Here is a 24,435-nt window from a genome sequence, read left to right on the forward strand (position 1 = left end):
AGCACAGACGCAGCAGTTCATTTTACCGATGACCAATGCAAGCTGCCAACAGCAGCGCAAATTAGTGGGTTGCAAACAAGCAGATGAGGGAGCGAGTAATCCACTAACAACGCTGGTGCGGCTTGTTATTTGAAATTTGACAATTATAATACGGTACCAGCACATGTGAACAATTCAGACCGGGGAGAGGCAGTGGAAGGAGAATCGATGTGTTTGATATGAGGGTGAAGTCTGCAGTCAGGCATCTGAACTCGGATGAATCCTGACAGCTCCAAAAGAGCACAGGATTTATCTGCAGAGGTGCTGCTTTATTACAAACAGCTTCACTGTATCAAAGGTGCATTCTGAGATGACCTTTTGAATGTGCTGTACGTCGCAAACAGGCCTTGTGCTAATGAATTTAGTGCTGTGATGTGTCTGTAAATGCTCACATCATCACATCACTTCACACTCAATTTTTTTTCTGCATGCCGTGTGTATTTTTTCCGAGACAAAGGAAAGACTTTGGCATGCAACAAGCTGACACCAACAAACAGGACTTCAGGGAGTCTAATGTTTCTGCAAAATCTCAAATTACATTCAGTGAAGCCTGAATGTCATTGTTGCAAGATTCGAGCATTAATCTAACATGCTTCACTTCCACAGCTGTATTCTCACATTCTCACAAATGTTATGCAATGGAGTCATTATGCAAGAGAAGACGACTCGAAGAAGTGAAACAGCCTGCTTGAAATCTGATCTATGATGTTGCAGGGCTGCGTATGCAAACTGCTGACTAAAGGGGTTTATTTACAAATGGAAGCTTTGGTGCAGTCTGCAGTGTTTATTATGGACCGATTTCTGCGCAGATATGTGAAGAAAAACACTGAATTACTGCCTCTAATACATCCAGAGCCAGCTATTCTCCCCTTCTGCAGACATATCCCACGTTAAATTCTGCTCTCCTGCATTAAAATTGAGGACCGGAAATAAGCAGGACACTGCTTTAAACATTTTAGGTAAGAACTTTGTGACAACCGACAGGATGGACACCAAATTTAGGCATGATTAAAGCTGTCAGAGACCTAAAACAACTAATTCAGAAGCACTCTGAGATGCAAAACTTCATTCACATGAAGACACGTTTATCATATTATTCTGCAGCATTAGTTGTACTTTTCTTACTGTCCTACATGCCTATTTGTGCAATTCAAGAACCTTTTCTAAATGCATTACTGAAACATACGCAAACTCTAAATGCATTACAGAAGCCTGCAAACCAAATTGAGAGCTGCGAAGTTATTGCATTAGCAGAAAACTGACCTGGGGTCACAAAGGAAGTCCGTACTCTCTCCATCAGCTCTCCACACCAGCCACTCTCTGAAGGAAGGGTGACAAAACATGCGCGTCTTGTCCCTCCGTTTGATGAGAAAGCACGAGAGCAGCTCCATGCGTTGCTGAAAGTCCTCCCATTGTAGCTCCCCCTGGACGAACCCCGCGTTGATGGCGTTGAACAGCTGCTCGTCAGTCAGGGGGTGCAGCGAGGCGAGCGATACGTTGAGGATCGGCAGTGAGCGCTCAAAGGCTGAATTGGTCATGAATTTCATGTTACACTGTAACTGGTACAGTTCTGCCAGTGAAACAGGCACGACTTTGTAACTGGCACTTTTGATCACGAGGTGGCCTCTTTCAAACAGATCCAGGGTGAGTTTGAGATACAGGTAGGACCCTTGGCTGCGGGAGATCAGGTGGCTACTTAGCTTGCCGACTGTGATAGGATCGGCCTTGCCGTTCAGGCTAATATTGTTCATGATGTCCTTGCTGCCGTTGATACGATACTGGATATATGCGTTGAGGTCATTGCTGATCTCTTTGTTGTCAGAAAAGTCATCCAGGGAGATTTTGGAGAAGGGCAGGAGGCTGGTGATCTCCTATTGAAGACAAGATAAAGACAGAGCGTGACATAAAAACATACATCTGAGCTTCAATGTACTATTAAAGTGTCAATGCATGAAAAAAAGTAATTTGGTGCAGTGTTTGCATTACAGACACAGCTGTATTACTCAATACCACAGCCAATAAATAAATAATTTAATTAATTAAAAGCAAAAATATTCTTTGCATCCTGAGCTGCCATTAAGAAAAACAAAATCTGCCTGTGTACGTGTATTATCAGAAGAGTTTCTTTGAGCAGTGGGGAAGCAAGCATGCTGAGCTATCAGGCCAAAGCAGACACTTGTTACTGTTCAAAATGTGGCTGTGAGGAAAACAGGAGTGGGGAAACTGAGTATTAAGAGGCAGGGGATGGATGGGATGGTAGCTAGCGGGCAAGCAGAGGTCTGAACTAGGGCTCACATTTCAATCTGTGTCCCAGGGGTTGGAGAAATCAATGCACCTTAATCCTCCAATCCTCTGCCTGTCTGAGGCTAGAGAAACATTGCCTCCGCAAGATAACATTTTTCCTCTCCCTCATCATGAGAAGGCAGCGCAAACAGACAAACACACACAAGCACATGTATGCACACGCTCAATAAAACATACCGAACACAATCCACAAGATTGGGGGGAGGGGGTGCAAACAACACCTCAGAGATTGTCCAGATATTAGTCTAGCAGGCAAGGGCCAATATATCGAACCCTTCCTCCGAGGTGAGATGCTATTTGTCTGTTCAAAGCACAAAACAATAGCGTGACAATTTCATCTCTATGCACAACTCTGATTCTGTCTGCAAATAAGAAACATTTCATGCCTTCATATTTTCTTGTCTTAACAATGCTATCTTGATTATTCTTCCATGATTCATTTTTGCTATGCCCCGAGTTAGTCGGGCAGTAAAGCAGATAAGCTTTATTTATTCACTGAGGGGTTTTTTGCAAGAGACACCTGAGTACAAGCGACAAGTACAAATGTACACGCATAATATTACAAGTATGAAGTGATAATGCTTTAAAGTCGATCATTTAGTGCTTCCAATTTCAAGCTAAATTGCAGCTTATACAAACACTAAGCTGCAGAGTTTCTGAACTTGTAGCCGAAAGCTTAGATAGCAAAGCCATACACACACAGACGCAGGTTTACCGATGGCTTTTGCATATTAATGATGGCCAAATGGTTCAGATAACTTACAAAGCCAAATGTAACCACTGTCTGCACTGAATGGCAATGCTGCTGACTGCTGTGTCCAGAGCTTTAATGTTAGGGGAAACGGTATGAGAATACAGCATGGAGCGTACAGTTTGTGCTTTTGATCTTTTGTAGGAACTTGCTCTAAAAACTTTTGAAGGAAGTAGGAACCATCATCATTAGCTCATATTTCAGTTTCAAGAACCTTTGAGTAATGCAAGTGTATGGTCATTATAGTCTATTGCATGGAGCAGGACTGACAACCATCATGTCCAAACAACATTTTATATACATTTTCTTTATTTACTGTATTTATTTCTCTATTTATTTTATTTTGAATGCTGTGCATGGTCCAGTTATCGTAGAATATCTTCAGTTTATCATTAATTCTGTTATTAAGCATTGTGCTGTCGTTATGTGTCATGGCATGTGGTTGTACGCAGCCCTGTTTGTTCATTGTTTTCATTTTGAATTCTGCTTTTGTAATATTTCTCATCACGTCCCACCGGACATAGAGAATTCAATTTTGGAATTTCTTTGTGATTTTGCAACCATTTCCTGCATCTTACCCAAATATGTGGACTCGTAGCCCCCCCCCCAAAAAAAAATAAACAATAAAAAGAGAGGACATACAGGGTTTTTCTGCAAAAGACTGCCAACTCTGTTAAAAACTATTTAACTGACTTCTGTTACATTTTTGGAAAATTAGACATTTTCAGTCAGTGACTAACAGCCTTTCCATTGCACTTAAAGGGAACTTACTGAACATCATAGGAGCCTGATTTACAAAAACATTGTCAAACCGACTCCGAGGTTTTCACATGCGAAGTCGTCATATAGCTCCCATTAAAACAACAGTGCCATTTGATTCATTACTGCAGACAACTGCTAAGTGGTTACAGTGGGAATGTGAACAAAACAGAAATATAACAAGAAAAATATGATTACAAGAAAGTAAAAGACACATATGGCATGGTTAACAATGTGCTATCCTTTGCCACAGACCAGCATGTGCACAGGATTCACTAACAGAGGTTATAAAAAAAACAGCTACTGTTACATATGCCTTAAACCACACGTTTCCTTTCCAGCACAGTTGTTACTATGAAATCTACCACACGGACAACAAAAACACATCTCCGATAACCGACTGCAACCTTGTTGTTGTTGCTGTTCTTGCTTTGCCAGCCTCCAGGTGGCTAAAAACGTCACCCTAGCAAATTCACACAAACAGTAACTCCCTCTCATTAAACACTGTTTCACTTTGTCAGAAGACATTACAACACATATGTTGCAGTGTTCTGCTTATGGATGGATGGATGGATGGATGTTGCAGTGTAGTCGAAATGTATTACTTTAAGTGCAGTCACCTGGAACATCTTTCCACGTCAAAAAACCAATTCTAATGCATTAATAGAAGAGCATAAGAGGTGAATACAAAATATCAGCGCTACAATATATTGATTCACCACACTGACAGGGCCTTGCCTGAATTCTTAATAGCTAGGCTGAATTCACTATATAGTACAGCCCACACTGATGGACAACACTCGACCCTGGCTTCTGACTGAGCAATAATAACTCAAATTCCAGATGTCAATCAAAAACCACATTATTATCCAAGGCTCAGTGCTTTCTTTTTTCCCCCAGCAAGGAAAATAAGTTTTCATGTAGTTCATCAGTAGTGTCAAAGCCTCAGTTGTCAGCAGCGTGAATTTAATCCAAGTCCATAGCATTTCTGGAACTGGTCAACCTAGTGTCAGCTCAAAGTGACTGACTCATCTCTCTCCTGCCCTGCAGGTCATGTGTCTCAATTCTTTCCTGAATGTTGCTGGATATGCCTGACTCTGTAAAGAGTAGAATAACAAGCGGGAGCAGCTCAGGAAACACTTGTCAAAATGTAAAAATGTGCAGGGTCTGGTGACAGTGAGTGAGTGCCTAGAGAGGTGACGACATGTCCAGCTAGACATTTGTTAAAATGAGAGAATTTTGATTCATTTCTTTTCTAGGGTTGCCACAGTGTTAGATTTTCCGATTTAGGATATGAAATGTTCTGGTCAACAAATCAATAAATGTGTTTTACAGTGTTTTATGGATTGGGAAACAGGGCCAGTGTGAACTGTAAGTGCAGGAGGACTGTTGGCTACAACCGGCATACTTTTTTTTTCTGCACTATAAGCCGCACTTAAAATCCTTTAATTTTCTCAAAAATCGACAGCGTTGATGCTTTATCAGGTGTAACTATTAAGTTCAACATCCAAGCATCCATGAAAACAAAATTTATTAAATTTAACGGAGTTAGAAGTTAGCTCACTAGTTCCACCTAAACATGATATACATGACTAAGAGATTTCTGAAAAAATTTAAATGTACAGCTCTGCCGTCCCTTTCGACATAAATGAAGACAGAAAACTAAACAGCAGTGACATTTATAGGGTTACTGAAGCTTGGCTAGCTGGTATAAAATGATATGCTAGCGACACAGCTATGTTAGCATAACATAAACACAGTGAAGCTAGAGGATGAAGGCTAACTTTTTTTCACTCATAAAAGTTAATGTGAGGGTTCCCGAGGGTTAGGGACAAATGCAATCGCATGGCGGGATGCTGTAAACGGACCAAACTTCAATCAGGAGAACAACTGAGGTAATCCATCCACAATACAAAGGTTAGTCATTAATATGCTGCAACAACATGGGAATAGAGCAGCTGCAAGAGAATTCAGCATTTATGAATCAATGTGGATTGGAGGAAGCAAGAAAAATGAGTTGACTTATCTGACTGTTTTGTTTCGCTTAATGCGCCTTATAATCCGGTGCGCCTTATGGTCCGAAAAATACAGTATATTAAGTAAGTGAAAACTAGCACTAATAACATTAAAATATATTAAAAGGTAAGACTGTAAAAGCACTTAGTTAAAGATGCTTAGTTAAACCAGCCTGTGCAAATTTCATTCAATTTGTATAAAAAAATATAACAACAGAAGTCTTGAGTGTTCAAACTTTTTGATAAGCTTCAGCTCAGAGCGCTTGGAAAGCAGATAGTAGAGGATAAGAGCAGACACGAAACTGGTAATTAAGTTAAGAATCAAGCCCTTAACAGCTTGCCTGTATCCAGTACTTCACTCAACAGTGTAACAGCCAAACTGCACCTGTGTGAGTTCATTGTGGGAAGCGAGTCTCTGAGTGTGTGAGAGAAGCAGCTGCAGCAACAGAAGAGTGAATGCCATTAGCAGTAGTTACTTTAATCAGCCGTAAAGTGTGCGGATAAGCAGAGTAGTTACCGAGAGGGAAGAAAGAGTGATAAACTTTTTAAAACTAAAACTCATCACCAGTATAATGTGACATCTGTAATTCTGACTCGAGGTGATTATAACAGTGAATATTTTGTCATCTGAGTGAACTCAGAGCCATGCTTTATAAGTTCTTTCTTACCACCAAGTTGATTCGAACAGTGACAACCAGTTTTAGCCAGGAGGGGAACTTGGCAATGATTTTTGTGATGAAGGATGCAATGGTGTCTCCATAGTCTGGTTTGTGGAACTCCGCTTCATTCAGCCCGTCTATTAAGATTATGTAATCTTCCTCTGGAATCCTTCGCTCTGCAAAGACATTTACAAATAAATTAATATTAAAATACTATGAAATGAGATTAGTGGTCTCATACACGATGAAAATGAAATAGTGCAATATACAACTACAGTGTTTTACCTTTCCGAAGGTTGGCCAACGGTTCCAGGACTCCTCTCCGGAAAGCAGCCATGGGGTCTTGGACACAGGAGCGCAGACTGAGCATGCTCTGGAGGTGGGGCTCTTTCAGCAACAGCTCCCGGTACGCACTCAGTTGATGAGCTCTGCACAGAAGGGCTGCGATGCTGTGCACAAATTCTGGGACCAAGCAAGTGTACGTGTTATCTGCCTGGCAATAATGATAAGCCACCACCTGGAAGACAAAAGGAACGAGAACAAACGCGAGTGAAGCCATTGCTTTTTGAGAATCAGGAAGAATTAAAAATATGATTCACTGACTGATGGGTACATTTGATAACTTTAAAGCGTTTACAAACACCAACATCTCTGGTGACTGAAAAACTACCATGACAAAGTAAGTAAGTGAGGCTTTTGATACCAACAAGCCTCCATAAAACTACATATTATCTCTACAATGTCAAAGACATGATTTTATCCTTTCATTATTTCACACAGAAGGGATGATGAAGAGATTGGGCAACGGATGAAAAGCTATAAAAAGAAGTGAGTAGATCCCAGGTGGATATCTAAAGGTAGAATCTTCTGTACCTGAGCAGGTTTCCGCAGCATTCAAAGGAGGTCTGATTTAAAAGGAAAATGTAGGGACAGAGGTGGAGAAGAAGGAAGATGACTGTACTAATTACAGTCCAACCTGGAGGAGCTGACACACTTCCAGGCCCACAGGAGGAGGAGCAGGTGATCGGTTCCTCTGACGGCTCAACCTCAGCTGTTGCTGTTTAGTTCTCCACAGAAAACCGATGACCAGCTTCTAGAAAAATGACTAAAGCCTCAAGATATGAGACTTTTTTTTTTTAACATTTAGCATCAATAAATGTTTTGGACCCAAACTTCTCCCCACAGCACAGATCTAAATGCATATTTATGGTTCTTTCTTTTTCAAATAATAACATATAACTCACATGCCAATAAAGGCACAATTAAAGCTAGCGCAAATTAGAAAAGAGGGAGGTAAGATTTTAAAAATTATAGCTGAACTCCCTGGATGTATATAACCCATCTTTAGTAAGGAAAACATGTGACATCCAGTCAGAAGATGGACCAACTGAAACAATAACACAACCACTGATTCACATCTTCTCCAGAAACTGTCAAAAATCACGACCACCAGAATTTTTCTCTGATGTTATGCTTTACCCTAAAAGCAGCAAACGTCTGAGAGAGGTCCGAACACTCCTTTCTGTCATTTTTGCGTCACGCGTTTTTTGAGCTTCATCACAAATGTGACATAACAAAGAGGGAAACTGATATATTGAATGCCTATTATTGTACAAAGTCAAGTAACCTGCTGTGTGCATGAACACAACTCTTAATAAGCCCCCTACTGCAGTGATGATTTAATTTAGCATACAAGTCACGCAGACTACCGCCTCATCAATGAGCAATACGAATCTCGACACACGATGATGCAAGGCTCTGCAGTCAAACCTCGGTAGCTCATCTGCTGGCAAAACAATAAATGCATTTTCAGAAATGTTACCTAAAGGCACGTCTCGATAATAAGAATAAAGCAGAAAGGGTAGTAGCCTCAGTGCTCCTGTTATGAGACCACTTTTAAATCAATGATTAAAAAAGCACTGGCAGAATCTGACAGAAGCTGCTCAGCGTTGCATCACACATCACAGGAACAGAGCCCCTGTGAAGGCGCCTATTGGAAACACTTTTCACCATAATTGGCTCAAGAGATACTGCTTGAGTTTCACAGACATTTACATGAAGCTCACTGCATTACCCTAGCTGTCTGGTGCATGAACTGTCCCCTTTGACAGGGTCACTAATTAGGAGGCCTCCCTGACAGGATAAGAGTATTAAATTCTAAAGGTGTTAGAAGGACAACAGGTTGTAATCAGTACCATTAAACGCAGCAGAATCAGTAGGAGACGTCACATCCACTGAGAAAGTCCTTCACAAAGCTGCCACCTATTAAATTACCTTACAACCTACCATCACAGCACTATTCAAACTCAACTGACTACAACAGTGGATCACAAATCTTCTCTGAATCCCGGTGGCCCCCAATCATCTTTATTAGACCTGCTACAAGGCAATAGCAGTGCCAAAGTCATCAAATGGTGCTTTTAGCAAGCAGTATTTCCAAAATGTAGTGAACGTGCACCTGCTATGTGACTGAACCCTCAGCAACACAAGAAGAGGTGGTGCGAGTAAAGATGCGGGAGTGAAAAATCGACAGAGAAATTTCAGTGGAAACAGAGCGAACAATTCCAAAACTAAAATAAAAGAGTCGTAGGCAAAAACCGCACACTGCTTAGTCGGCGTGCATCGAGAGAGGAACATTTTAAAGTGAAACATCGAGGACTTGTCTGTCCACTTCACAAGTCTGAAAGAGAAAGATGTGCAGAAATATGCTCAGTGTCTGGTATGCATGTTTGGGGGGGGGGGGGGGGGGGGGGGGGGTTTCGGTCACAGACAAGTGGTTAACAATGTTACTGACGGTGTGGGGGAGTAACAGAACACATGTAAAGCTGTTACCGTGCAGTACTTTATATCTTGTGAAAAATGTTGACAAGCTTATACAAGAAAACACTTAATCTTCTGCTCAACAGCGCTGACACGTAAACTTCCCAGAGAGGCAGTATTTAGACTTTATTTTGCGATCCTTGTAACGCCAGAAAAATCAACAGATGGAATATTCATCTGTCAAAAAAGTAAGCACTGTCCTCAGTAGTCAGTGTTGCTCCGCTTCATGGAATTTTGAGGATCCTTATCATGTTCAAACATCCCAGTTCAACACTTGAACAGGCGGCCTTACAATATATTTAAGCACCTATTTGAAGTTGACACAGGAACGGATACCAACCAGTAATTAAGCAGTAGTAGTGCCATACATGTCGGTATAACTGATAGCCGCCTAGATAAATGGTGTTGCTATTTGAAACGTGTGTTGATGTTTGTAAATTCCTAAATGACGTCTAATATTGATGAAGCTGGCTCTGTTTGACGTTGGTGTGTGTTTACATTCTGTGCTCTCAGGTCATGGCTGACAGGGCTCGCTGTGGGTTGTTGCTCCCTGAGGAGGTTCTAATCACTGACTAGTAAACTGCAACCTACCCTTATTGTTATGTATAATTTTATGCATCATTCAACAGAATATATCACAATTATCTGTGGTCACTATTAAAGAGGAGTTTTCAGAAGTCAGACTGAAGCTGTTGTAGAAGTACTTGGTAAAACCTGAGATGCTTTTTGGTCGATTTTCCTTCTTTTTCCTTTTTTTTTTTTTTTTTTTTTTTTAAAAGAAAGGAAGAAACAACAAATCCATCCATCAAAAACAAAAAATAATCTACTCACTGTTGAAAATTGTTAAAATTACTTTTTTTGATCCAGTGCACACACCAAACATTTTTTCCCTGAGTAAACACCACCATAACTAGTGCAATCTTTTTTCAGCTTCTTTGATTCCTGCTTCTTTGTTACTGTGAGCTCTCTTAGATGTTGAAAGGCGCACCTTTGCAGCCAGGCGTTTGACAGCCTCCTCCCTGTGCCGCTGCATCTCGGGAGTTCCTGGGCAACTGCTGGTCCTCAGTGTGTTGGCAGCACTGGATGGTGGAGTGGGCTGTGGAGGCTGGCTGAGAGGAAGTTCTGTGCTTTGTCCTGGGCCAGCTGGAAGACATGCACATGGTCACCAATATATAAAGTTATTACATTAATATAAACTAACATCTCTCTATATATGTATATGCTAGCATTAATAACATTAGTTGTGTGTGAGGGCATTCTTTTGTAAGGTAAATGTAATATTAGTCAACTTGATTTTATATTGCCAACGAATATATAATTACTTCCCTCCCACACTTTGCAAGCTAATGTTGAAATGAAATTATAATAACATTAGCTAAACACGAGCAGTTAATGTAGTGCTCACATCCAAAGGCAAATACTAAAACTAATTACTTTTCGGGGAGGCGCTGGGACTGTTGGAGGCGATCTGACGCATGCGTCCTCCATGGCAGCTCAGCGCCACAAGTCGGGAGATGATGGCCGTCTTCCCATACCCCACGCTGCCCACCACCACAGCACCGTGGTTCTCTGTGGACTCGCCGGCCTTCAGGACATCTTCCAGATGCTGAAAGAGCCAATCTCGGCCCACAAACACAGAATCTGTGGTGATGCTGGGAACCTCGAACAGCAAAGGTTTGAGCATGATGTCCACGGGTTTGTAGGGAGCAAAACGCGCTGAAGGAAACGGGAAAAGAAATGAAACAGATTAAAATTGTTTACACTACTTCTATTTTTTTTCCCCATGTCTCCGGGAAGTTAACAAATGATTACTTCTTTTAAATGCTGGAAACTTTACTGTAATAAATCGTTTTCCGTTGCAGTTAACCTACAAACATGCTTTGAGCATCTCCCGCATTCTTCTTCCCAGAAGGAGCCACATACATGAAAAACCCTGAACACTGTAGAGGATACATTTTCAATTAAGTGGAATCAGAGTGAAGACCTGAAAGAGGACTCTTATCTGGTCTACTTCAGCACTAATTAGATCTCATAACACTTGTTAACTAACATCACTAAATGACTGCTACCTTTAGTGCTAATGCACCTTTCAACATTACAACTATCACTGCTGTTAGCTGCTAGTGTTTTCACCTTGCGAGTTTGCCTGTGTTCACAAAAGCCTATTGTAATTGGAGGGGCAGTTGAGAGTGTTTATATTGGCAGGTGTAGGTCTGTTTATGTTTCTAGTGCCCTACAATGAAACCAAAAAGCGAACGAGCTGGTTCTGAGACACTTGAAATGATCACCACCTTCTACTATACCAGCAAAATAAGTACAGTGTTTGAAAAACTCTAACTTGAGCAAAAGGAGTATCGACTAGAAAAAGAGTTATCTTTTATTAACCTCTCTTTATTGGATCCCCTTAGATTTCAAATCCATCTTCTTGAATATAAAGCCCCTAATGACCATGACTTGCTTTTTCAGCATCCTAAGCCGGAATGACAAGCAGAGGCTAAAGCTGCTTCGCTCCTGTGGAACCAGCTGGCTGTTTAGGGTTGGGAGCCAAACCCAATCTCTAATTTTAAGATTAGCCTCAAAACCTTTCATAGATTTATAGTTAAAGCTCGCTCAGCTAACGTCTGAATCACCCCTTACTTATTATGCTGCGACAGGCCTTTGCTTTCAGGAGGCCTCACATGGTGCACCGACATCCTCACCTCTTCTCCATTTCATTGTTCATGCATGTCAGTTTGTGTATTCTCTCTCCCACAGTTGAAGCTTTTCTCCTTCTCATCTTTTTTCCCCCCTTTCTTTTCACTCTCCTCTCATGGCAATCAAACGAGTGCTGCTCATCCCGAGTCTAGTTCTGTCGGAGGGTTCGCCCAGTCAAAAAGGAAGTCACTAAATGTTGCTCAAATCAGAACTGTAAGGTCCTCAGCGTACTAGGTTGAGTTTCCTAAGATGGCACATGTTGGGATTTTTGCAATATATGAATACAACTGCAATGAACTGCACTGAAATGTTGACCTACTGTTGCAAAATTTAGGTAAAGGTGGTGCCATCACACCCAAATCTGAAAAACAAATACCATAAATCATATAGATAGGGCTGGATCAGCTGACCCTGAATCCTCCCTTAGGTATGCTGCAATAGGTGTAGGCTGCTGGGGGATTCCCATGATGCATTGAATATTTCTTCTTCAGTCACCTTTCTCCCTCAAGATGTGTTAATAGACCTCTCTGCACTGAATCATACTTGTTATTAATCTCTGGCTCTCTTCAACAGCATGTATGTTATCCTGTCTTCCTTCTCTCTCTCCAACCGGTTGCTACAGATGCCCGCCCCTCCCTGAGCCTGGTTCTGCCAGAGGTTTGTTCCTGATAAAAGGGAGTTTTTCCTTCCCACTATTTCCAAAGTGCTTGCTCATAGAGGGTCATATGATTGTTGGGTTTTCATCTGTATGCGTTATTGTAGGGTCTACCTTACAGTATAAAGTGCCTTGATGCGACTGTTGTTGTGATTTGGCGCTGCATAAATAATACTGAATTGAGTTGAACTGAATCTCCCATAAAATTTATAGAAAAGAATCCAATTGTTTAAGATTGTTGCGTATGTACGAATTCATGTAGAAAAAACCTGCTCAGAACCACTGACCATATGCTTATGTATCAGCTTCATGTTTGAGACTGAGTGAAAATGAAAGAGGACATTTTCAAAAGGAAGACTAAATAGTCTGAGTATATATCCAGTGATGACTTATTCAGTAATTCATGTTCCCATGAAATATTTAATCTGCAGGATCTCTCAGAGGATTCAAAACACATAACCAAGATAAAAGTTAGCTGGGAAAAAAGGCATGATTTAAAAGCCAAAAAAAGGCTTTTGAGGATAATGTTAATACCCATAAGTGCTGCATTGTTTACATTGCAGTGTTCAAGTATTTGCACAGTTTTGTTGTTGGCTCTGCACTCAGACGTGGTACTTTGGAAACTTCAGAACTACCGTTGGCTGCCTATTAACTTCAGGGTTTTTCAGAGTCATACCACATAACATTATCCTATGTACTGCGATATTTTACACGTTTATTTTACAAATATCTCCCCTGAGTGCCTACAGCAGTAGTATGAATAGCCCAGTCACCTTTAGCGTCCTGAGGGGGCCTTCCTCCTGTATTATGCCAGGGTAGGCGAATGGATGTCCGGAGGGGGGTATTGCGCTGTTCATCAAGAAAGCTCAGGTCTTCAAGCTTTGTGGAACTGGTGGCTGTAGACAAGAGAGAAGACATACACACACACACACACAAAGAGTGAAGCTGACCGTCTAGTACCTCCCGAGTACATTTGTCATCACAACTATAAAGAGAAAGACAGAAACACACACTAGAGTAAAACCTTGTGGCACTTATGCCATGTCTGAGGGTGGATGAGTGAGGAAAGAACAAAGCCAGTGCGCTCTGACATTTGCAGGGGCAGTGTGAGCAGCTACCAGCATATACTGTGGCAGGAAGAATAGCAGTATTCTAAAGTCAAGAGCAATATGCACCGATTCTCTTTGATTTGAGCTGACAGCTGGACACGATATAGCAATGAGAGGTCCATCCCCACAAGCACGCCTGCTAGGCTGTACGGAGAGGGCAGATTACCTTTACCTTTCATAAAACTACAACGAGTTATAGAAATGCTTCACCGCGGGTTTGGCACTCATCACTGTCAATCTACAGGACGCACAGGTGTAATCTCAGGACTTTTGTGTACTACAAACTACAATATCTGTAAGTCATTTGACGTGAAATGAAATAATAAAATTAATTAAAACCAGATCACAACTTGAGTTGTTATGGAGTTCAAATCTACTGAGATTTCATTAGGATTTAGCTTCATTTTGAAGCAGAGAGAGAACAAGTCTCAAAGCAGGCAATGATTTCCATCCCCAAACACAGGATATCTCCTGAAACTACTAGTCTACAGATTAAAACCACTTGATGAGCCAGTGATTACAACTCAGCTTTTAATTTGAAGTCTAAGACACGGTCTGTTAACATAATAAAAATGTGCATTAGTGCGGCGAGGCCTCTCCTCCAACTGCTGCTCGTTTTTCAACTATGCTATCGCCGTTGCGATCCACGCTCTCCTGGGCTTAGTGAAGAGCAGAATCAAAGCCTCTCTTCTTCTTCTTTATCAATATCAGCTGGGAAAGACTGTCACTAACGCTCACTTCACTCCCTCACTCGGTCGCTAACTTACTCTCCGGAATGTCCCGCTAATTAAAACCGGTCTGCTGGCAACGGGAACTGAGGAAGCTGCCATCAACGCAACTTTGACTGGAACAGGAGAAGGGCCTGATGTTACTTTTACTGCAGTGCATTGTGCATACACAAACATCTACACTGGATAAAGCTTAAGGAATTGCAAACAAAGAGAAAAGAAAACAATAAAAGCAAACGCGCATGACCTGGAAGACCTTTTGCTGTAAAGCAAATGCCACTTTTCATCAGCTACAACTACTTACATCTAAGACCAAAGCAAGGAAGGATGGTGGGAATTCTCAAAGCCCTCTCTATCTCCCCAGTGACGAGATACTTGGGCAGGCATACAGTCAAGTAGGCAGGGTGTAAACTCACAGCTAAATCTCTGGAGAGTGTTCCCAGTGGACGAGGGCACAAAAGCGATTCCTCCACCCCGGTGCTCCCATGCCGGCACTCTGGCAGCCGAGCCGAGTGCTTGGCTGCTTCCTCTCTAGTGTTCAGTCAGTCACAGCACCCACAGCATTAGGCACTTGCTAAATGAACGCGCTGCCTTCCAACAGAGCATCACCCTCTCTACAATTTTAACACGTATGCGTACATCATCTCTGTCCACATGCTGCACGTACACACACACACATAAATAACTCGGTATGCAAGCAGCAGAGGGGGAAATTGAGAATATTAGAGGAAATATAAACGGAAAACCAAGAGATTCACTTCGCAGTGGTTGATTAAAGTTTGTTATCCAACGGCTGCAGTATTAATCAACAATCCAGACTGCACAGAGATGGGGTTAAAAGAGGGGAATGTGGAAAAAAATGAAGGCGAAAAAGCAGCAGACTCATAAATGAGTGCAACAAAGAGTATCACGTGGATTTTGTGGGAGGTATGGACAAGACTCAAAAGAGAATAAAGAGAAAAATCAGCTTTATGCAACAAATCGCCACTAAATCCTCATGCTGACACAGGAGGGCCGCAAGATGTCAGTCTATTTCCCCCCTTCCTTCTTTGTTTTGCATGGAATAAAAGAAATAGCACAGTAGAGCTTTATTCAACAGACACGTAATACCGAATTTGACTTGCTAAAGGAGCTGCATAGCTGCATAGACTCCTTGATTCACGTCCGTGGCAGACAGCGCACCCAGCACCATAACTACATTTCTCTTTTGTTGAGTCGTTATCAACATTTTTTCCCAAGGCCAAGATTTCCCACACGATTCCTCCTCATCCCTCAAATCCTCCCCTTCATTTCTTCTCCTCTTTTTACTCCCGAGTTCCCTCCTATTCTTCCTCACCTCTACTCATTGATAAAACATACATATGATACCTTGAAGTCTGCACTTGCAGTCACTTTGAAGCTGCACAAATGTGTCAAGACTGTATTCTGATGAAAATGGGATTCTTTTTTCCTCGGGCAGATCTGCCCTTTGAAAACCCCCTGTTCTGTGTTTCCCATGACAGAACAGAGAAGAGGACTGAGCTCCTTTGCTCTAACCACCCCCACCCTCCCTCCCCAACTTGACTCCCTCTCGCCTCCTTACAAGGTGAATCTACTAAAGAGGAGAAGGGAGTCAAATACTCCCTTCACATATCTTCCTGTTTTTATAGTAGCCAGTTACACTTTACCCATTTTGTGATTTTGTATGAATAAATCAGTTCTTGGCTGTTCTCGGCTTATAGCCAATGCAAATATCCATTTTCCTTTTATTTGGTTTGATTTTGCTGGTATAAACACGCCTTAATAGCTTTTCATGACGAACGTTTGAACATTCAGACACAAATGAGAAAATCTGATCCCTCATATCGATAAACGTTGTTTTATTTGCAAAGAGGCTGATATCAGCACGCACTGATGTTTGGTCCATTTGTCTGCCTATTACTCCTAAGACCCGAACTCTTCCACGGCATGCATTTTTAATTTCTCTTTGATATTTGGTCACATTGGGGCCCGATGAATGTAAAAACAAAGAATTACCAGATTTTCTTTTTAACCTTATTTTTGTTTTTTTTGAAAAATAAGAGCCACATATGAGGATATTAGTTTAAAATTTTGAGAGAACAGTAGCAGTATAATGTCCTCATAAGTGGATATCAGGCCCTTGTAGAGCAGAATTGAGTATTTTGGTCTAAATAACCCAAAATGTGATGTGGTAAATATTAAGGGATAATTATTATTGTAATAATTGCATAGCCTTATGCTAAGATCAACAACATTTACTTTAAAAAAAACAAACCACCACTGTAACTGCTCCATAAGCTATTTCATATATATAAATGCCTCTGTGGTTAGCTAACGCTCTGTTCCTTTTAAGATTGGGCATTTGATAAGCCCTAATCTGTCAATGGAGTGCCGAGCACAATTTTAAAAGGGGCTTTCAAACGGATTGATCTGTAACAGATTTTATTTTTCTCCTGCTGTGACAGCTGGACCAAACAATTCTCTGAAAAAAGGGCACGTTAGAAGATGTCTCTGTGACCTTTTCATGCTCGAGAAAATGAATGGGCTTTCTTTCCTCTTTTTGTTTTCATTTTAAACTCTGCACTAAACAGATCAATATATACATGAAGCCAGAAGCAGAAGTGACTCCCGTGTCTACCTGGAGACATCGCACACACTGTTGGCATGTCTTTAAACATGATCACACAGCCTAAAACAATACAATAGACCACATGGTCTCAGAAACTACCGGGAAAGACAGCAAATGAGAGCAAATGAGATAAATCAGTGTGAGATTGTTAAATTTAAGGGCTACGCCACTTTATGAGTTTGTAATTACTGTGTGACCTTTGCAAACATCTTTAAATCATAGGTTGTATTTATGTGGAAAAGGTTAAGATGATTTTAGTCGTTCTAATAAAACACAAAAGCATTCAGATGTTACCTCATCAGTGTTTTAGTAGACAAACAACATATCCTCGAATTTGCCTGTCAGCAGTCCACAGTCTTGGCTCCGTTATCATTCGTGAAGAGAGCCCGGCGCACGAACTTTGCCAGAGGAATGTATGACTTTGGAGTACAAGCGAGCAATGAGTGCGCCATACCTGACTTTGTCTCAAACCACAAAGCTCTGCTGAATAGCTAAACACCACACAAGCATTGTAGCACCATTCCTCCGCCACGGTGACCCTCACTCAAATCTCCCTGTCTGAGAAACCCAACCACAAGCAGCTCAGGCTAAGATTTCAAAACCATGGAATTCCAGTGGCCAACACTAATATGGCCCTTTGACTCTGTAAGCCTTTATAGAGGAAAAAAGAAAAAAGCTCAACTCCAATTACTCAAAATTAGGATTCTTATAAACTGAGTATATCACCTCAGAGAGGAGGTGAAATTCCATCAACAACTCTAGTTTATACAGAAGATCTTACAATAGAGGCGACAGATAGATGTAAATAGTGGATTGCAAATAATAAAACAAAGAAAACACCAGAGCATAGAGTTAATTTACAAGTGCTTATTACTAATCCTGATGCTGAAATTTGACATCAAGTTTAATTTACCACAGCACTGCTTTTTGGTTTGATGGAACTATTTGGGGGAAACAGGGCAGACTGGCTTCACTTTCACAGAAACTGATATAGAGAAGTTCACAAAGCACCTGGAAGCCCGGGAAAAAGCTGTTCCCATTTATTTCAGGCTCTTAGTGCATCTTACACCCAATGCACCTGCCACGTTTGTTAGATTTAATGAACAGCTGTTGTAAACATGATTACATGTAGATTATTTCACGTATTAGATCTTTAAATGCAATATTTCGATGCCAGATGAAAATCAGTAACAATTTTAACAACCTTTTAAATCTGCCTCAGCAGCAGTTTCCTTTAGGAGGTGGACAGTAATATACAATCCCTAATATAAAGCTCTGCTAAAGACAAATCTAAATGAATTCATGTTGTTCTTGTAACATTTGTGCAATTTGTCACAGGACATGTTGGCACCAAAAAGTGGCGCTCCCACCAAAACCTAGGGACACCCACGCTACATGCAACATCAAGGCAGTGCAAACGACAGTTCTCAGCAATATGCAGACATTCCTTCTACATAATTACGGAGACTTCAAGAGGCCCAGCAATGCATCTGTTGATCGGCATCAGACAGATGGCCAAAATACACTCTGACACTAAGAAAGTGTGACCTTTGTCCAACAACGAGCCATTTTACAAACAACTGTCTGGTGAGTCTTGATTTCTGCTGTGACACTTGAATGCTTAAGGTGAGAATTTAGCTTAAACAACATGAAAGCATTGATCCATTCTTGGTGGTGGTTCTCTGCACTTTTTAGCCTGTTAGTACCAACTGAACATGGTTTTAAATGCCACAGGCCACCTGGGTATTGTTGCTAACCATGTCGATCCCTTGTGTCCAAAGTGTACTCATCTTCTGTCTATAAAAACGAGTTTACAGTACTCACTCTACCTCCACAGTCACCAGATCTCAATCCAATAGAGCACCTTTGGGATGTAGTGAAACAGGAGATTCACATCATGGATGAGCAGCAACTATATCATGCCATAATTTCAATCACTCTGAGGAATGTTTCCAGCACCTTGTCTTTTTGGTGGAGATAATCATAAGATAAAATTAAAAACTAATAGCAATACTGTAGCATGAAGCAATTATGCCCTAAATGAACTCATGATTATTTGTTTGCTTCTGCCTTTAATCTCTGTGCTCCTATTTAATATCTATCAATAAAATAAAGAGAAATTTATAGATTAACCAGACAGCTCATTATCTCAGATGCTGTTTCACAAACACAGGACAAACAATAGTCACCAAGGTTCTGGCACAGAATGAATGCACTCATGATGAATACATATTATGTTTCGCCGTGGTAGCTTCTTTTCTCTCATTGCTTCTTTAGACTCGTTACTTTTTGGGGGTTTTTACCGAATACAATTTCCTTGAACAGAAGTGCCGTCTCTGCTATGCTGTGACCCCAAGAAAGATTTTACACTGTGTGACGAAACCCTGGGAGAGAGCATCAAGGACGCGATGAGACAACTTCATTTATGGCCTGAACCAATCTAAGGTGCGTGTTCTGCCGGTCTCAGAGGGCAACACTGCATAACTATGACATCAGCCCATAAACTCTGGGAGGACAGACAGACACAAGCACACCGGTGCTCACACGCAAACCAACACACATAAACAGCCAAACATTTTCTGGTCTGTTAAGCTTTATGAGCCACTGTGCGCCTGGACCGTCCAGGTTTATGTCACACACAATAATGATGAGATGTAAAAATGGTACGGACTCTTGGAACAATAGAATCATCAGGGAACAACACATCCAACTGTGGGCTGCAGAAAATATCAAAGCAGTGGCCACTGTGTAAAATACATGCGCAAGCTATGAGCTATGGTATGCAAGGAAATATCAGTACCGTGAGCCTACCATGTACTACTCCTTACTTCTTCTATAGCTTGTCCTCATCCCATCTTACTCCATTACTGCCTTCACAAGTTAAATTGCTTACCTGCTTCTAATTGTAAGGGCCTAGAGTGGACATTACACAGTTGCATTTCTCTGGTATGTTGAATAGGAACTGGGACTAGATTTTATCAAAGAGAGAAAACAGTCTAGAAGTAGACACACGGGAACTGTTACTATATTTCATCAAGAATAAACCCAAGGGAGGCAGGAGTCAAGTATCTGAACTTCAAAACATTGGCAGCTGCTACATACAGACTAAAGAGGTAAAGCAAAACAACATATTCAAGGAAGATTCTAGAGGAAAAAGTCTCATGAGGTCTTTTAAACTTTGAGTCGTCTCTGTCTAGGCCAGGTGTTTGACCTGAGTCACTCATGTTTTTATGCTTCTTTTCACAGCTCAGCCCAGGTTGCCCCTGCTGTGATTTTCCCTCACTGGCAGAATTGTCTGCTTTCAAAATTCAATGTAACAAACATTTCATCTGTGCTCTAAACTGTTTGTCTTTTCTTCTCTTTCTGTTTGCTCCTTTGAGTTGGACTCTAATGTAGTCTCACTCTTTTGTTTCTACAGCCTTACAGTTAACATACCACTCTGGTCCGTCAACGTTTATTCAAGTGTACATTCATTCTATCAACAAGCATGGGCAGCCCTGCTAATTATGGAGTAAAATCATTAGCATAAGCTTGCATTAACATTTGAGCCATAAAATATACTCCTGATTAGTTCAAGATTCACTTACGTGTCAAAATACAGATGCACCGAGTCTATGTCCATGCGGAACATGTACACGGCGGTGCAGGCAAATAGTCGCAATCAAACTTATAGCTACATGCTAATATGTTGCTAGTGTGAAGTATGTCAGGGAAAGCTGGGTATAATTCTTTGTGCCTCTTTGCAATAGCAGAGCACTTTATTTTCAACTAAGTGTGAGAAGATCTTGCAACTTACTGCAGCTTGAGGGAAAGTTTGATCATGTCTTTTGTAATAAAAAATAATATTTTGCATTTGAAAGGTAATTTTTGGGGGGGGTCCTGCGCATCTCTAGTCAAACCTGTCCAGGGCGTACCCCACTAGGATAAACTGCAGGCAACGCCTCCAACCCTGAATGGGATAAGGAGTAAAGAAGGGAGGTGGGTGAGTGAGTGGATGATAAAAGCTGTACATGACTCATACTGTCAGCTTAGCTACAAACTGCATTTAGGCAAAATTATATATAGGAAAATGCTAAACGTACTGCTGTTTGATTCACCAAAAATAGGCCGAGGTCAAAAGCAATAAGGTATGAGGAGACCTGGGAATAGTATGGGTGAAAAGACATAAGGGAAAAGGGGGTGAAGGGGGAAATATCAACAACTGTGACAGCTGTGTGGATATGGTAAGCTGAACCACAACAGGGAGGCTCCAGGGCAGGAATGCAGAACAGATCAGCCAGACCGGAGCGTGTGCTTAGGTTTGACATGGCGAGGCAGTGGCGAGCCACACCACACAGCAGCTGTCTAATCCCAAACTTCTGCCTTGATACTCCTGTTCTGAAAAGCACAGTCCGTTCTTTGAACTATTGACTTCTTATTTCTTCTAAACCTACTACAGATGCTCTCACTCTTCGGTGTCTATCACTCGCTTGGATTAAACTGACATGCCACATGTCAGCCTCTGGCACGCCACATGTCAGCCTCTGGCACAGGTCGTATCTCACAGTTACGATCTTGACAGGCAACACAATGCAGTCACAGATGAAAAGTATACAGAGCATTTCCTGTATACTTCTTGAGCTCCAGATGTCAAGACCTCAAAAACCAAGGAGTCTTACCTGCTACAGAGTTTGGCCTCGGCATCATGAGGGAAGCTGATGTCTGTGGCGGGTACGCAATGGGTCCCTCAGGTGAGTGACTTGGAGGGTGTGGTGGCCCTGGAGCACCCGCAGATATGTTAGGGTGCTGCTGGTCTGTCCTGGATGGGGTGTCTGCAGGTGTTGCTGTGGCACTGCTGGAGTCTTCTTCGGCCACAGGAGAGCAGGTGTCCGCCCGCACGCTCTGTGCCAGGCCATGGCGACCGCTGCCTCTTAGGCTGCCATCTTTACTCCACTCCAGGCTGGAGCCGCTGCGGTCATCATTCTCTGAAGAACTAGTGATGGTGGCTGAGAGCAGATTTAAATTTAAAAAAAAAAAAAAAAAAAAAAAAAAAGAGAGAGAGAGAGAGAGAGAGAGAGAGAAGGGATTTTCAGCAAGTGAGGGAGGTGAAATGAGGGGAAGAGGCACAAGATATATCTGAGTAATGGTCTTTATGTGCGATGAACATTTATCCGTCTTAATCTCTAGTGAGACACCGAGCTGTAATGGAACTTTCAGCTTTGAGTGGCTTGGTGGTTTTGCTGATTGCCCTATCAACAGTTCTCAGAAGCTCATTTTATATTTACAGCGATCGTCTTCCTATACTCGTGAAACTCGGAAAGTAATATTGCACAGATTTATAGAACGTAATGTATTGTTATTGTTAAGAATCAGCGTTTGAATGATTTGGAATCATCCAGTGCAAACAGCAACTGCAACTGCAACAACTAGTCGGAGGGGAAAATGCAAAAGAGCAGGAATAACAATATAAAACCAAACATGGACATTTTTTTTTACCCCTTCAGTTTAGACAGGTGTCTCTTCTAGAAGAAGAACTCCTTTAATCTCCCCTCGAGCCAACACAGCGACCTACCACAATCTTAAAAGCAAAGGAAAGGACTAACTCTCCATGATGACAGGCAGCTGGATACAGGAACATCAGCACTGTTAGTGGACTGGAGCCGGCCAGCCAGCTGGCCATGTTTGCATCACACACTACTAATCTGGATTTCATAATGGCGCAGCACGTTGCATCACCACTAATATTAATACAACAAACACATCTTGGACCCTGTGATTCCTGCGCTGGTTTCCTGGGCAAACATGAAGTCCTCTCATGGCAGCAGTCACGATAAACCCTGCTCGGACCACGGCATTAAAAGTCATCGTGATCTGACTGGCTAAACTACAGGACCTTGCTAAGAAGAATATGTAATTATTTATTCAAGCTTAGTGAAAATTTGAATTTTTATTTTATAAACAACTACATGCAGTCAAGTCCAGGCCCCTCGTGAAGGACCTTCTGAGGGAGCTGTTTTGTAAATGTTAAGACATTGCAAAGTCTCACTAATTCCATCAAGGAGCTTTTAATGCAAAACAAAGCCAAATTAATGTGCTTCTGAAATCAGAGTCAAAGTGAAACTTCAAAGAACAGAGAACATTAATCACAGGCATCAGTCTGACTTGTGGACGCACTGTGACTTTGTTCTTTCTTTTCCTTCCTGCACAATTTTATTAAGGAGTGTGGGTGGGATGTTGTAGACCAGTGGTACTTTACACCCCCTTCCCAAAAACACTCCACCCGCCCACTCAAGTACATAGCAGACTAGCATGCCATAGTCACCGATGTAACAATTTAATTTAACATCACTCTGCTGCAGATTTAAAAGCCCTCTGCTGCAGATACAGCTCAAGAATCTGCTGTTAGCAGTGAAGCAGCCAGTCAGTCACAGCTTCAAAGGATAGCTAAACACAGCTAATTAGACTCGAAAATTACATGCACATGGCATTTCATAGTTTGTAATGGGTGTACAATAAAGGGGTCGTAGAATTAGGGATCAAGAAAGGAAAACAAGCTGACCATAGTTATAGCACATGCTGCATTTCTGCAAAACTGTGTTCTGTCCGTTTCAAAGTTCAGGTGTTTGATAGTTGCTCATAACGTCTTCATTACTGACAGATTTTGATGCACAACTAGTGTTACTTTCTGCATGTCTGTGTGGGTCTGTGGGTTTGAGCAGCTAATGCACCCTCCCAGCAATCTGTCTGTGACCACAGCAAAGAGCTGAGAGAGACGGAGGCACCGATTTCCATTAAGAACTGGGTTTTATGCAGCATGACTTTACTTCATACCAGCTCGTTTCGCTAACTTTCCTGAAACCTGCTTACTGAAGTTAACAACCACACTTGCAGAGATGGCATTCTCTCACAAAACTCATTTTGAGTTAACTAAAGTAACGTAATTGCGTGCAACTGACAGCAACACATTTGGCACCAGTGCACATCTTATCCTGGGTGGTGTCAAAGCTGCAAGCTGGAAGATACTATATCGCAGCTTACATAAATTATTCAGCACGTTAGCAATGATATTGCTTTGGGGGGCAGAATGACTGAATCATGGTAATCATTTATGTCAACTCTGGAGTATTGGAAATCCAAATTGTTGTGTTGGATCTTGCTTTGGCATGCATTACTTTCTCCTGCATAACTATAATTTTCATCAGCAAGTCCGATATTCTTATTAGTTCAAGAATATCAGACAAATATAAGGGCAAGGGAAAAGTTTAAAATCTGGCACCCTGTCCTCTAGTCTAGG

General features: G+C 41.6%; 2 protein-coding genes across 2 annotated transcripts in view; one reads left to right on the top strand and one right to left on the bottom strand.

The window, feature by feature from the left end:
- The window catches only part of LOC146675664 (uncharacterized), a 300,511-nt gene that overhangs the window by 198,997 nt on the left and 77,079 nt on the right, over positions 1 to 24,435 (top strand). The gene's annotated exons all lie outside the window — the stretch shown is intronic.
- On the bottom strand, positions 592 to 22,751 carry LOC146675676 (protein TANC1-like). Its single transcript, XM_085400813.1, has 8 exons — positions 22,745 to 22,751; positions 21,821 to 22,147; positions 13,470 to 13,592; positions 10,782 to 11,063; positions 10,336 to 10,490; positions 6,813 to 7,044; positions 6,537 to 6,703; positions 592 to 1,910 (listed from the first exon to the last, which is right to left on the bottom strand). Exons 1-8 carry the CDS (start codon positions 22,749 to 22,751, stop codon positions 1,287 to 1,289), a joined length of 1,917 nt encoding a protein of 638 aa, XP_085256939.1. The 3' UTR covers positions 592 to 1,286.

This window comes from Rhamphochromis longiceps, linkage group LG3 (assembly GCF_057381845.1).
Source record: "Rhamphochromis longiceps isolate RC_006_pf linkage group LG3, R_longiceps_female_GT1.1, whole genome shotgun sequence".
In the NCBI taxonomy this organism is placed as follows: Eukaryota; Metazoa; Chordata; class Actinopteri; order Cichliformes; family Cichlidae; genus Rhamphochromis; species Rhamphochromis longiceps.

What these genes read in the sequence shown, in the direction of transcription:
- LOC146675676 (XM_085400813.1), bottom strand. An exon ending in GCCCCCTCAGGACGCTAAAG is followed by an intron (nt 11,064 to 13,469) that starts GTGACTGGGCTA and finishes CGTTTCCTTCAG; the next exon opens with CGCGTTTTGCTCCCTACAAA. An exon ending in TCAAACGCCTGGCTGCAAAG is followed by an intron (nt 7,045 to 10,335) that starts GTGCGCCTTTCA and finishes TTTGTCTTCCAG; the next exon opens with GTGGTGGCTTATCATTATTG.